This window comes from Diabrotica undecimpunctata, chromosome 10 (genome assembly GCF_040954645.1).
Source record: "Diabrotica undecimpunctata isolate CICGRU chromosome 10, icDiaUnde3, whole genome shotgun sequence".
In the NCBI taxonomy this organism is placed as follows: Eukaryota; Metazoa; Arthropoda; class Insecta; order Coleoptera; family Chrysomelidae; genus Diabrotica; species Diabrotica undecimpunctata.
This window is the reverse complement of record NC_092812.1, coordinates 75371574-75385511: the sequence shown is the minus strand read 5'-3', so window position 1 is coordinate 75385511 and position 13938 is coordinate 75371574. Positions and strand designations below refer to the sequence as shown.

At 32.6% G+C, this 13938-nt stretch overlaps 1 protein-coding gene across 1 annotated transcript in view; it reads left to right on the top strand.

The window, feature by feature from the left end:
* Duba (Deubiquitinating enzyme A) overlaps nt 1-13938 on the top strand; it is a 35171-nt gene that overhangs the window by 305 nt on the left and 20928 nt on the right. The window contains exons 2-3 of the mRNA XM_072546757.1: nt 146-240; nt 844-1165. Of these exons, the coding sequence (XP_072402858.1) occupies nt 146-240; nt 844-1165 (417 nt within the window). The remainder of the gene's footprint in view (nt 1-145; nt 241-843; nt 1166-13938) is intronic.

The following is a 13938-nucleotide window of genomic DNA, read 5'->3' as shown; positions in this document are numbered from 1 at the left end:
TGCATATTTGTGGAAGGGTTCTACTACATTCCAAATTTGTTTTAGGGACTTGTTAAAAATAAACATATTCAGACAAAGCAATTAATTTGTCAATTATCAGTAAATATGTAGATTGAACAAAATACTAAACATTCTTATTTTGTAGGCTCCTACAGAGAGGACAAATAGAAGAAATGATATTAGTACTATCCAGATACAGAATCTTTCAGATAACACTACAAATGCTAGGAGATCCCCATAGTAAGTAGGACATATTTCTTAATAGGAGCAAAAGTTTCCCAATCGATTTTAACACCATAAATGAGGACAACTGTTTTTTAATTCCCATATAATTATTAGGGATCTATAATATTTCTTATATATCCCATAAAAATGTTTTTAGTTCTTTATTGGTATTATTTTTATAAGACTTGCTTTCATATTTTCTTATATATCATATAATCAGTGTATTTCTTCATAGTAGATCTTATATAGATTATAAATATCTTTAATGAAGCCATCTTGTTTTAAATGAGATTCATTTGTATTTGTACATTCATTCATTTCCTGATCTATGGTATACAGTTTTATATACATACTTACTTTCACCTTCAATACCATGATGAACCTATGTAACAAGTGTCAAGACTCAAGAGCTTTTTCTTATAGAAAAAGAAAAGACATAAAAATATCAAAGGACAAAAAAGGCATAAGAATATCAGAAAATACCTACTTTTGTCATTTTTTATCAGTATTTAATGCTTTTTTCAAAGAACTTTCAGAATTATCTGAAATTTGTATCAAGTTTAAATGTAGAATATGATTAACTTTTTTTTATAATCTATAATATTGCTATTGTTTCAGCAAAAGTGAAAGAAAGGAACGTTTCCACAAACGTTATAAAGAATCAGAAAGACCAAGAGATAGAGAAAGTGTAAGAGAGCAGAAGAGAGAAGTTAGGAGAGAACAAAAGAGAGAGCGCATTACACTGAAGCGTGATATATTGCCTGAACCCTTGCATGAACCCAATACTCCTTCACCTGTGGACACTTCTCCTGTAGAAACTCCTTGCAATAACAATGAGATTGAAATTAAAGAAGACTGTACTGGATTTAATAGTGAGGATGAATATGATGAAAGCTTTTTTAAAGGAAAACTTCATTTTACAGAAGAAGAATGGGCTAAGGTAATACATTGTGAAAATATTTTATAATTCAAACATACTGCAGTAGTAACTGCAAAAGTAATACAATCATTAAAGAAAGAAAAATTAATAATCAAAATCAATGTTACACCAAATTTACTTTTATATATTCTTTTTTTTTTTAACTTTATATACATCATAATATTATGTTATTTTAGTTGTGTTTTCAGAAAGCTTTAGATATTGTGTGTGTTGGTCATTGGATGTTTTTTATTACATAATTTTTTTATTTTGATTTTAATTTTTACCTTGATATTTAACACTTTTGGTGCAGAACATTTTTCTGTGTGGAATGAACATTTGATAGCGTATTTATGCAATATGCAGATAACACCAAATGCCCTGTCTGCTCAGACAGAGAAGTATGAAAGATGCCATCTGGCAGCTTCTACAGTGAAAGTGTTAAGGTTTTGAATAACAGGTTTTAAAATTTGTAGAGAAATAATGTATTGTTTAGGCAAAGTTTTGATTTTCAGGCTATAATCCAAATGAATTGCTTATTTTAATAATTATCTTGGTTTTTTTAATTTGTATGTTTCCTGAATTAGTTTTTCATTGACAAATAATCCTCAATATTATATTTCAATTTCGGTGGATCTTTGTAAGAAATCGGTGGCTGTGGTGTGGGATTCATATATCAATTGGGTATCCATAAAATAACTTGTACTGATTAATTATGAATGTATGAGAGGACTATATCTTCATTACCAGTGATAATTGAGGTAGTATCAGAAAATGTTGGCTATTTCTGAGATATAGCAAAATATTATTATTGTGCAGTATATTTAATTTAATGGGAAAGTTTATTTTACTTTATATTAAAGGTGTATATGTTATATAAACATACATGTCGAATAAACATTTGATAAAAATGATAATAAATTTCAATACTAATAGTCAAAGACAAATCCATGAATGGAATTAACATCAAGGTTTAAGTACAATAAGCCTATTGGCTTTAAAAAATCACCAACAGTGTACTAAGCAGATGAAAAGTACATTTGTTTTTCTCCTACCAAAACCCCAAATATTGCGATTAGTATAAAAAAATAATTTACGGTTTGTTTACATATGTGAATTTAAAAAAAAAACAAAAACAAATTAACCCAGGTTGAAAACAAAGTAGAAAGAATGGAATGTAGAAAACAAATGAAAAGAAATAACATAGTAATTATGAGTCTACCAATAGTCACAACAGATGAAACATTCTTAAAAAATAATTTAAAAAATTGTATACAAAACATCTGTAAAAGAGCTTGACAAAATAAAATCTGCAATGAACCTAAGAAACAATATATGTCCGGTACAAAAGAAGTATTATGGCGAAAAAAAAACAAGGTAATAAAAGGGTTTATTAAAAGTTTATAATGAAAATTTAGGGCTAGATGTAAAAACGTGAAGAAAAGGTACAAAAAAACTAACTGTGGATGGCATAAAATGGGAAGGGGCCGGAAATGTTACTTTCAAATGAGAAAATTCTAGAAATATGGACCCAAAGGCATATAGCAGTGGAAAAAGAAAAAAAAAACATGCCGACAGACCCTAGCGATGAACAGAAAAATGAGTTTGAACTTAAATAGTGAAACAAGAAATAAGAATACATACATAAATATTACGACATGGAATGTATGAGGAGGGAGGAGTAATTAACCTGATAGAAGAACTTAAGAAATATAAAATGCACATCATAGCAATCTAAGAAACACATTTGACTTAAAATAACATTGAAAAGATTAGTCCATACACGTTTTATACAAGTGGAGGCGATAATAGGAATTTTGGAGTGGGTTTTCAGACAGGTACATGAAGATGTGGAGCAGGTAAAACAGGAAAAGGTAAAGGAAAAGAGAACATGATATCTCTGATAAAAATACATGCTCCAACAGAAGAAAAAGGAGAAGGAAAAGTTGAATTTCATGAAGAATTCATATATGAATATAAAGGAAAAGTGATTAACAGATCAATGCATAGAAATAGAAGAGTATGACAGAAAATACGACAGATTTAATATGCATAAAAAAATAAAAGATATACATGACATCCAGTTTGGATTCAGATGAGGACTAGGAATGAGAGAGGCTCTGTTATCTTTTAACATTCTCATGCAAAGACAACTAGATATGAACCAGGAATCTCTATGTCTGCTTTATAGATTATCAAAAGGCTTTTGATAGAGTATGCATCAGAAACTCGTAAAACTGTTAAAAGAAAAGAATGTGGATAGTCGAGATATATAGGTTATTTCCAATCTGTACTGGAATCAAAAAGCAAAGGTTAGAATTAAAAATGATGATACAGAAACTATAGATATCAAAAGAGATGTTAGACAGGGTTGCATGCTCTCCCCATTGTTATTCAATCTGTACAGCAAAGCTATCTTTAAGGAAGCAATATCAGAGGAACAACAGGGTATATCAATAAATGGAAAAATCTTGAACAACATAAGATTCACAGACGACACCACTGTTTTTGCAGACAGTCTAAAAGCACTGCAACATGTAAATAGATTACATCAAGTCAGTATAAAATATGGACTACAAATGAATGTTAAGAAAACCAATTGCATGATTATTTCTAAGCAACATATAGTAGGAAGGCTGGATATCGAGGGAAAACAAGTAGAGAGTGAATAACTACAAATATCTGGGAACTGGGTAAATTAAAACAATGACCAACATAGAGAAATAAGGACACGCATTGAAATTGCAAGAAAAGTATTTATAAAAATGAAAACAATGTTTGTTAATCAAGACCTTCCTCTAGAGTTGAGGATGAGCCTTAAAATGCTACGTGTTCTCGATTTTGTCGTATGGAATGGAAAGCTGGACACTAAAAGTGGGTAATATAAAGAAGATGGAATCATTTGAGATGTGGTGCTATAGAAGGATTTTGAAAATACCATGGGCCTGGTGAGTTACAAATGTAGAAGTATTAAGAAGGCTACAAAAGGATTGCGAGGTCATAAAGCACATCAAAACAAGAAAGCTGGAATATTTAGCCCACATTACCAGAGGTGCCTAATATGAGATATTAAGGCTTATAATGCAAGGTAAAATCAAGGGTAAAAAATCCATAGGAAGACGAAGAATTTCCTGGCTAAGAAACCTAAGAGACTGGTATAGTTGCAGCTCAGTAGATCTTTTCAGAGCAGCCGCCAATAAGTTACGGATAGCTGTGATGATAGCCAACCTCCGATAGGAGAAGGAACTACAAGAAGAAGAAGATGAATACAAATGATAATAGCCAAAGATTGATTACATTGGCAATTGAAAAGAGAATGAAAATAATGATTATGCATTGCAGGAGAAAGAATATATATAAAGGAACATGGCAAATTCCGGGATCAAATGAAACTAATCAAATAGACCATATCTTAATACAAGAGAAGTTCGCTAATTTAATATCAAATGTCAAAACGTGCAGAGAGGCTGACATAGATTCTGATTTTTTTTGGTTAGAAATTAATATGAGATGCAATAATTAAAAAGCATATACGAAACAAGAAAGTGCACCTAAATTTAATTTTGAAAAACTGCGAAAATTTGAGGTAGTACAGGATTATCAAAAGGATATACAAGAAACCTACGCCAAACAAGATAGTGCTACTGTGAGTAACATACAACATTCTCGAAAATGGCAAACACTATAAAGGAAGCAACATCGAAGAACATACCAAGAACAAAATGAGTTAGAAATAGCCACTGGTTTGATTACGAATGTAGAACAGAGTTAAAAAAAGATCAGATTCATAAGGGAAGATCAACAACCGATCAAATTTTTATGCTAAAACAAATCCTGATCAACTGCTATGAATGCAACATATCAGCACAAGTACTTTTCATTGATTACAAAGCTGCCTACGATACAATAGATAGAAACAAATTAATAGAAACGCTAAAAGATTTCCAAGTACCAGAAACAATAGTAAGATTGCTGAAGATGACAATTTTACCATTTGTGCTGTGAAAGGCCATGGTAGAGTCTCAGTAGAATTCGGATTGAAATAAGGAGTTCGTCAAGGAGACTCAGTGACACAATGTGGTTCTCATTGCAAGAAATAGAAAAGAACTGGCAAGTATAGCAAAAATACTGATTCAGGAAAGCTCTAAAATGGGACTGAAAGTTAATATTAATAAATCCAAGTACATGGAAATCTCGATAAGGTGGAGATGAATATATGTACTTAGGTACCCTTATTGATCAGACATGTAACGAAGAAACTGAAATCAACCTGAGACTGACCAAGAGCAACAATTGTGCTGGGGCTATGAACAAAATAATTAAGGCCAAAGATATATCTCATAATACAAAAATAAGAGTATAAAAAACTATAATTAGACCCACAATGCTATATGCTGCCTAGACATAGACTATGAACAAAACCATACAGAACAGATTGGAAGCATGGGAAAGAAAGATACTTCTCAGAATGTTTGATGAAAACGGTAGTAGAGGAAGAATGGAGAACACGAACTAATGTAGAAGTGTACCAATTGTATGCTAATCCTACAATAACTAAAGTAAAATAAAAACGGAGACTAGAATGGCTCGGACATCTAGAAAGAATGCAAGGTAATAGACAAGTCAAGAATATTGGCTGTAGAGTACCTGAGAGCAAAAAAAGAGCGGATGTAGTGATGGAAGAGAGATGGGAATCAGAGATTGGACTGAAAAACAGAAAACAATGGAAATTATACATCCAGCAATGGGCCTAAAACCCCTGACGCTTTAATATAATTTATTTACATAACGCTCTAGAGAAACTGATGTAAAGTGGATAGTGTCAAGGAAAAAGGTTTATTTAGGTTTTGGACTATCGACTGATGTGTTGGTATAACAATTATCTTTTGTTATGCTATCACATAATATGTTAAAATATTAGACATTATTAGCTAAATACTTATTGACGTGTACAATGAAGAGCTATGGGATTGTGTGAGGTTTGGAAAATATGTTAATCTAAATTATGTTCTATTTTATATTCACAAATGTCTCAATTTTCACAAAAATACAATAAAAACTAAATATTAAATAATTATTAAATAATGTTAAACAAATGATTAAATTAAAGTAAATTTTCCTGTAAATCTTATTAAAATGAAATGAAGTTAAAGGTCACTGATCTTCGACCTAACATACTCAGTCCAAGAGTGCTTAAATCTTACAGATTTTATATCCACCAGATCATAAGATTGATTAAAGTCATTTTCCATGTCTGAGTTTTGTTAATAGGAGAGAAATTGCCATATATTGTGTGATTGCTTTATAGAAAACAAAGGTATGTCTCTAAAAATTCTAGTACTACATCTAAAGTTGATAAGACCTAATAAATCAGAACAGTCCGAGGTATGCTTAAGTAGTTTATAGAGAAACACTAAATTACATTTAGTTCTTTAGTCTTCTAGGGAACTGATATTTAGCCTTGACCTTAGTTCCACCAAAGGCATGTTTTGTAAGTTTAATCTATAAGCACAAATCCGGAGAAACTTATTTTGAATTTTTTCAACTTTGTAAATATGGTAAAAATAGTATGGTGAGCATACAGACGAAAGTAAGATATAAAATTCTATATGTGGGTCCCGAAAGATCTCAAGAGTCACTTGTTATAAAATCTACATTGCGGTATGCTTTATTCGACAGATTGCTGATGTGATAAATGACAAGGAACTGTCAAATAAAACACCCAAATCTCTTATTTCAGTAACTCTTGAAAGAAGGCTTGTATTAATGTGATAGTCAAACACAACATCATTGTTAAGTATATCAGGTTATCGTAGATCAGGTCTTCTTGAATCCTTAGACGGTCAGATAAGCTTGAAACTATAGCTCAAGGTCGTCAGCAAATAGCATAAATTAACAAAACCTTATTACCTCAGAAATGTCATTAATAAACAAGTTAAACAGAACAGGACCCACATGTGAACATTGTGAGACCACTGAATTTACTAAAATAGGAATCGAGAGTAAACAGTTTATAAAAACAAATAACTCTTTCATGGAAGAAACCACTCAGTTTATACATCTTAATTTAACTTAATTAACTAATATACACAGCTGAAATCATTCATACAGTCAAAAGCAGTCAACGAATACAAAGAAACAAATTCTAAGCACAATCAATCAACACCAAATAAATCACACAACACACCTTTCGCACATATAACGACCACCTTACAAATAACGGAATAAACCACATATATTGCAAAAGAATTACATCAAGAAAAACCGGAAAACTTACTCCTCTGATTAGAATAATTACGGGAGATTACTCATCCTTTCAAAATCTATTTAGTGAAGGAGTATCATTTAAAAACTACCACTATCTTGTTTACTCCAGCCATCCGCCTGAACCTTCTATTCTATGATCCAAATGTTTATTATATATCCACACTACAGATAATTGCACCATGTTAATAAGCTGTAGGAAATGCCAAAGAAAACATCCAACACAAATTTGTACCTCTCCTCTTCCGGAAAAATGTTTGTCATGCAATGGCAGTCACATAAATGTCCTAACAGACCAATTAAAGCCCTAATGCGTGCATTAGGAATTCCTAATGCACGCATAAGTTAATAAATAAAAAATCCTATAAAATTACATCAGAAATTTACTGGTACAAGCAGAATACACTCATCAATGACTTATCATGATCATATTATAGAAATGTATACTAACAAATTTAATGATCCTAAAAATAGCGATTGACAAGTAATTATAATGAAACTAAAAAACAGATTTGTACACCTATATAATATTGATACTACCCCAGTATTTAGAGGAAATCAACTATTTATACTAATGTCTGATCTGGAAAAACGAACTAATGACCCTCCAAAGACTCATAGCAAAAATGAAAATTTCGTTGATCCATATTATGACGTCTATAATCCAACAAACAAGAAATATGTTAAACCAAATCCTCGGAGGTTGCAGCCTTCAATCCAGAAAAACATTGAAAATGGGTTAAGAAAACCCTCCAAGAATAAACAACCCCCAAATCCACGTTTCATTCAGCTTTAAAGACTTCAAAAATTAAATATTTTCATTGTCTACATTCACAATTGTTCCTTAATCGAAGAAACAATCTTCATCAAAGCGTCCCGTTATGATAATTTGCCCGTTTTAACCCAAAGTTAAGTCCCCCACTTATGAAACAAATCAAATGTTTCCTTAAAAATCTCAATTTTTGTCAAATACCTATAGCTCCTACCTTTATCATGGCAGGTAACCAAGCATAACTCCGGATATATTATTATGTTCTAAAAATATTGTAAATAATATCACAAATGTAATTGTAACTCCAGATCTGGGCAGTGATCATCTGGCTCTGCAATTTGATTTTAATCTACAGCTTGATCCGAATCATATTAATGAATTAAGCTTCCTAATATAGCAAAAGGTAATGTACAAAATGTAAATAGTAGAATGAAGGAATTTTTAAATGTAAGACATGACAGTTGTCCAAATTATATTAAAAATTTCACCACTATGTTGTCATCACTATCAGTTACAAATCAATAGCAGAAAACTCAACCAAGCAAAAGAAATCAAATTTTAATTACATTATTTCACCCTTCATTTTATCTCTAATTAAACTAAAAGAGACAGTTACTCAAGCAGATCCAAATCAATGATGCATATGAGTTAAAATCACAATTTAATTGACAATTTAATGAACAAAGATATATGGACAGGGATACTAATTAGTGCGAATTTGTCAGCTCCAAACAAAAACAGTTATTAAGATAGTAGTTAATTAAAAAATTTTTAGTTTATCAATATGAGTGCATAAGAGCGTTCTCTTCCATCCTGTAAGTACTCTTTAAAATTATATAGAACAGTCATTTCACAGGAATTTATTGTATTTATCATAAGTCGGCTTGATATAAAAACTCTAAACAAGTTTATTCGTTATCCATAACGACATGATAAAATTGCCTGGTCTAAAACAGGTCCGTATTTCAGGTTTAAATTAATTTTAAATTATAAAGAAAAGATGTTATATCCAACTGACGGGACTTCTGACTACAGAAGCTCCCAAAAGGAAAACAATACTAAAACCTATTCTTCTGCTGTCATTGAACAACAATTCCCTACCAAAGATCAAGCCATTGAAAACCTAAAACTTCAAGATTACCTGATTCCACTAGAAATGTTGATCGAGCCCAAAAATATTCTATTTTCCTCACGGCTTTCTAACAACAGAGTGTGTATGTACCTTGCAAACAAAAACATTGTTGAACTTTTATGAATAATTATGGAGGGTTTATAGAAATTAATAACCAACACGGACCAAGTCCAAGCACGCAAACTAGTCACTCCAGCAGAAAGACTAATTCTGTCAAACGTTTGTCCCACCATTCCGCATGCTTTACTAAAGAAATTGAAAAATTGGCCCTTAAAAACATGTCTTCCATGTCATTTCTCAAGAAGTGTCGGTTTGTCGGAATTCAGCTACGTTTATAGTTTTAGACGACAAATTTTTATACACCACCGCTTGTCTCAATACCTGAATCCATATTAATTAATTATGATAACACCAAGTATAGGATTTTTTTGTCACAAGATTCCTTGGTATGTTTTTTATGTAAAAGGCAAGGCCATACTGCAGCAAATTGCAAAACAACCCAAGAATCAGTTTCTGAAAAATATAACCAAAACCCTCACTCCCAAACATTTTCGTAATCCACACCTCCCCAAGTACTTCCAACTAACCCCTCAAAAACTCCAGCCGCACAACCAAACATCAATATAGATACAACCCAGTCTACACAAAATAGCTCAAAACGCAGTTTGGAAGAAATAGTCACACCTTCTCCAGCGCAAGACGTTGATTCAGAAAACCCAAGTCTAGACCCGTTTGTTAAACCTAATGATGCTCCATCCAAAAAACCAAAAAAAAACGTAAGGAAAAGCCAACTCATATACTCATGGAACCGGCCAAGGCTTTCATCTCAGAGCAAAACCCTCCATTTATTCTTGATTTTAATCAAATATCCGATCTATTTGAAAACGTTTTTCAAATCTTATTTCAATTTAATCGAAAGCAGTTTGACCACATTTAAAAGTACCTCAAATATTGACGAGACACCGAAGAACCTTGTTACCATTATCACAAAAGCAGCAGAAAAAGCAATAGGAAAGACTACATGCATAAAACAACGCAACCCTGTCCCATGGTGGAATCGCGAATTCAAAACAGCAGTTGAATCTAGCAAAAGAGCTTTTAACCAATACAAGCGCTACAAAACTGTTGAGAATAAAATTGAATACAGAAAACAATGTGCTATAGCCAAAAGGACAACTAGAAATGCCAAACGCCAGTCATGGACTCAATATGTATCAACGTTAAATGCAAACACTTCCATGACTGAAGTATGGAACAAAGTCCGAAGAATATCCGCATTAAATAGCATTCAGAATATCAAAAGCCTCTAAATAAATGGAAAGGCAGTTACTAGTAATACTGAGATTGCCAAAATCGTTACTAACACATACAAAAACCGATCCAGTAATATCAATTATAAAAAATCTTTCATAAATTACAAACAGCAAGAAGAAAATAAGAAAATTAGCATTATACCTAACACAGATGAACCGTTAAATTGACCCATTTCTCAATTAGAGTATACAGAAACATTATCAAATCTTAAAGAAACTAGCGCTGGTCCAGACGATATTCCTAGTATTTTTATCAAACGCCTTCCAGACAGCGCTCACAAACAACTTCTAAATCTGTTTAATATTATTTGGCTACGGCACAAATTTCCTGAAAAATGGCATGAATCCACATTTATACCTATACAAAAACCTAATAGTATTAAAACAAGTTCCGAGTTATACCGACCAATATCTTTAACATGCGCCATGTGTAAGTTACTAGAAAAAATTATTAATAATAGACTAAGATGGCACCTGGAAAGACAAGATTTAATTATTCCAGAACAAAGTGGTTTTAGAGAGCAAAGGTCAACCATAGATAATATCATAGATTTGGAAAGTGACATTTCTGAAGCATTCGCACTAAGGAATAAATGTCTAGCGGTTTTCTTTGACATATCAAGAGCTTTCGATTCAGCCTGGTACGATTATATAATAAAAAAAATTACATAGTTGGAACATCCAAGGTCACTGTTTTTTCTTTATTAAAAACTTCCTTCAAAATAGAGCTTTCAGAGTTAAAGCAAACAACACAACATCAGATATAATGTATCCAGAAAATGGTATTCCTCAAGGCTCGGTTATAACTACGCTCTTTATAGTGGCAATCAATGATATTCTCAAAAATCTAAAATCGCCTATAAAGGCACGCGTCTACGCGGATGATCTTCTAGTGTTTTGCAAAGGTAAAAATATACAAAATATATTTTGTCACACACAGAACTTTATCCAACACCTAGAACTCTGGTCACAAAAAACAGTTTTCTGTTTTTCCACTGAAAAAACTCGTTTCATCTTGTTTTCTAAGAAAAATGTCACAAACACCCCCAACCTAAGACAATGTGATGAAAACCTAAAACGTGTAACATCAATAAAATTCTTGGGCATGACATTCAAAGAAACTCTAAGATGGAAACTTCATATAACAAATTTGATCTTATCTTGTCACAAGCGATTAAATCTTTTAAAAACTCTGGCCAATAAAGAATGGTGTGCGGATCGCCAAACACTTTTAATGTTATACACAACATTAATCAGATCAAAATTAAATTATGGATCTACTGTGTATTCTACAGCCACTAAGACACTGCTAAAAAAACTTGACAGTCTTCACAACCTATCTTCACGAATAATATCTGGAGCTTTTCGCACAACACCAATCGAAAGTATTTATTGTGAAATTGGTGAACCATCCTTAGAAGACAGAAGACTTTATTTAAGTGTAGCATACACCGCAAAAATCAGGTCTAACCCAAAAAACCCTACATTCACAATTGTTTTACAGAAAAGTTCCCAAATCTCTTCTTAAATAAGCCAAGAACTGCTAAACCTTTCTACACAAGGATTAGAAGCTATTTAAATCAATTAAACTACACGTTCCCAGAATGCTTTTCCTACAAATCGCCCTCAATTCCCCCATGGCAAATAAAGAACCCTCAGTGCCTAACCCGCCTTATTTCTTTCGACAAACATTCAACAAACCTACAGTTAATCAAATCCGCCTTCAACGATATTCTTCACAACTACAAGGATTATACACATATATACACAGAAGCATCTAAATCAAATAAAGGTACTGGTGCTGCAATCATAACCCCATCGACAAATAAATACAAACTCCCTTCAGAGTACTCCATTTACTCTGCTGAACTATATGCTCTATACCAGGCCACCCTTGCTCTCAACGCATCCAATAATACCAATTATATTATACTCACAGACTCTCTAAGTTCCGTACATTCAATCCAATATGTCCACCCAACTAATCCTTTAGTCATCAAGATAAAAAAAGAAATCCATACCGCTTAACTTAATGGAAAAAATATTATATTATTCTGGATACCTCCCATATTGGAATTCCAGGAAATGAAGAGGCAGACAATGCTGCAAAAGAAGCTGCAAGTAGTGATAGTGCGGAGTGTACCAAAACATTTACGAGTGAGGACGTGAAAGCGGCGGTTAAATTTAAAGTGCGATATATGTGGGAAGAATTGCTCAAACGTTTTGAGCGAAAAATACTAAGACGAATATATGGAGGCATAAAAGAACAAGGTTTGTGGCGCAGGTGTTACAATTTTGAGTTGTATAGAAAATTTGGAGAACCTGCCGTTGTAAAATTCATTAAGGTAGCACGCCTCAGATGGATAGGTCATGTAATCAGACGAGAGGAAGATGCCATAGTCAGAAAAGTTTTTGACCGAAGAGGGCCGATCAAACAACGAAGAACAGGAAGACCGAGACTTAGGTACCAAGACAACCTAGAAAATGATTTGAAGTCTATCGGAATTAGAGCATGGAGAAGAGTTGCCAGAGACAGGGGCGAATGGAGGATTGTTCTGAAGAAGGCTTTGGCTCATAAAGAGCTGTAACGCCACTGATGATGATATGTGGGAAGAAAAGTGGAAAGTGTCATCGGCCAAGCTACGTGATGTTAAAAAATCGATAAAACCCTGGCCCACATTACCAACAAGTCGGAGAGACCAGGTAATATTAAGAGCGTAAGCGCAAAATTTCGGGCCAATGCTTTTTACATGCATTCATTTTTTTCGAATCCGGAGGAAACTAACAAATATTTTTGAATAATTGATGGATTCGACCGTTATTTGATGGAAATTCATTTTATGTAACAATAAAACACTGAAAACTTTGTTTTCAAAATTTCCACAAAATTTATTTTAAATTCTTATCACTACAGCTGTTTCGGCTGATTGCCTTTATGAAGTGATCTGTTTTTGGCATGGGTTTACACTTTATAGTCTCTAATGAAATAGGTTCAGAATTATATCTGTGTTTTTTAATTTGTTGATTTCCATAGATTCTAACAAAGATAGCTTAAGGCCTTTATTTTGAATGTGGAGAATTTTAAATTCGTCATTAAAAGAATGATTATGATCTAGAAGGTGAAGTGCGTATGTAGAATCTGTTTTTCTATTATTGAAAGCCCTTTTATGTTCTGCTATTCGTTTATTAAAATTTCTACCCGTTTGACCAATGTAAGTTTTTGGGCAGTCAAGTTTGTACACACCACTGTGTAAGTGTTTTTATGTTGGCTCTTGTTGTTTTAAATATATTTGCCTAGGTTGTTATTTGTTCT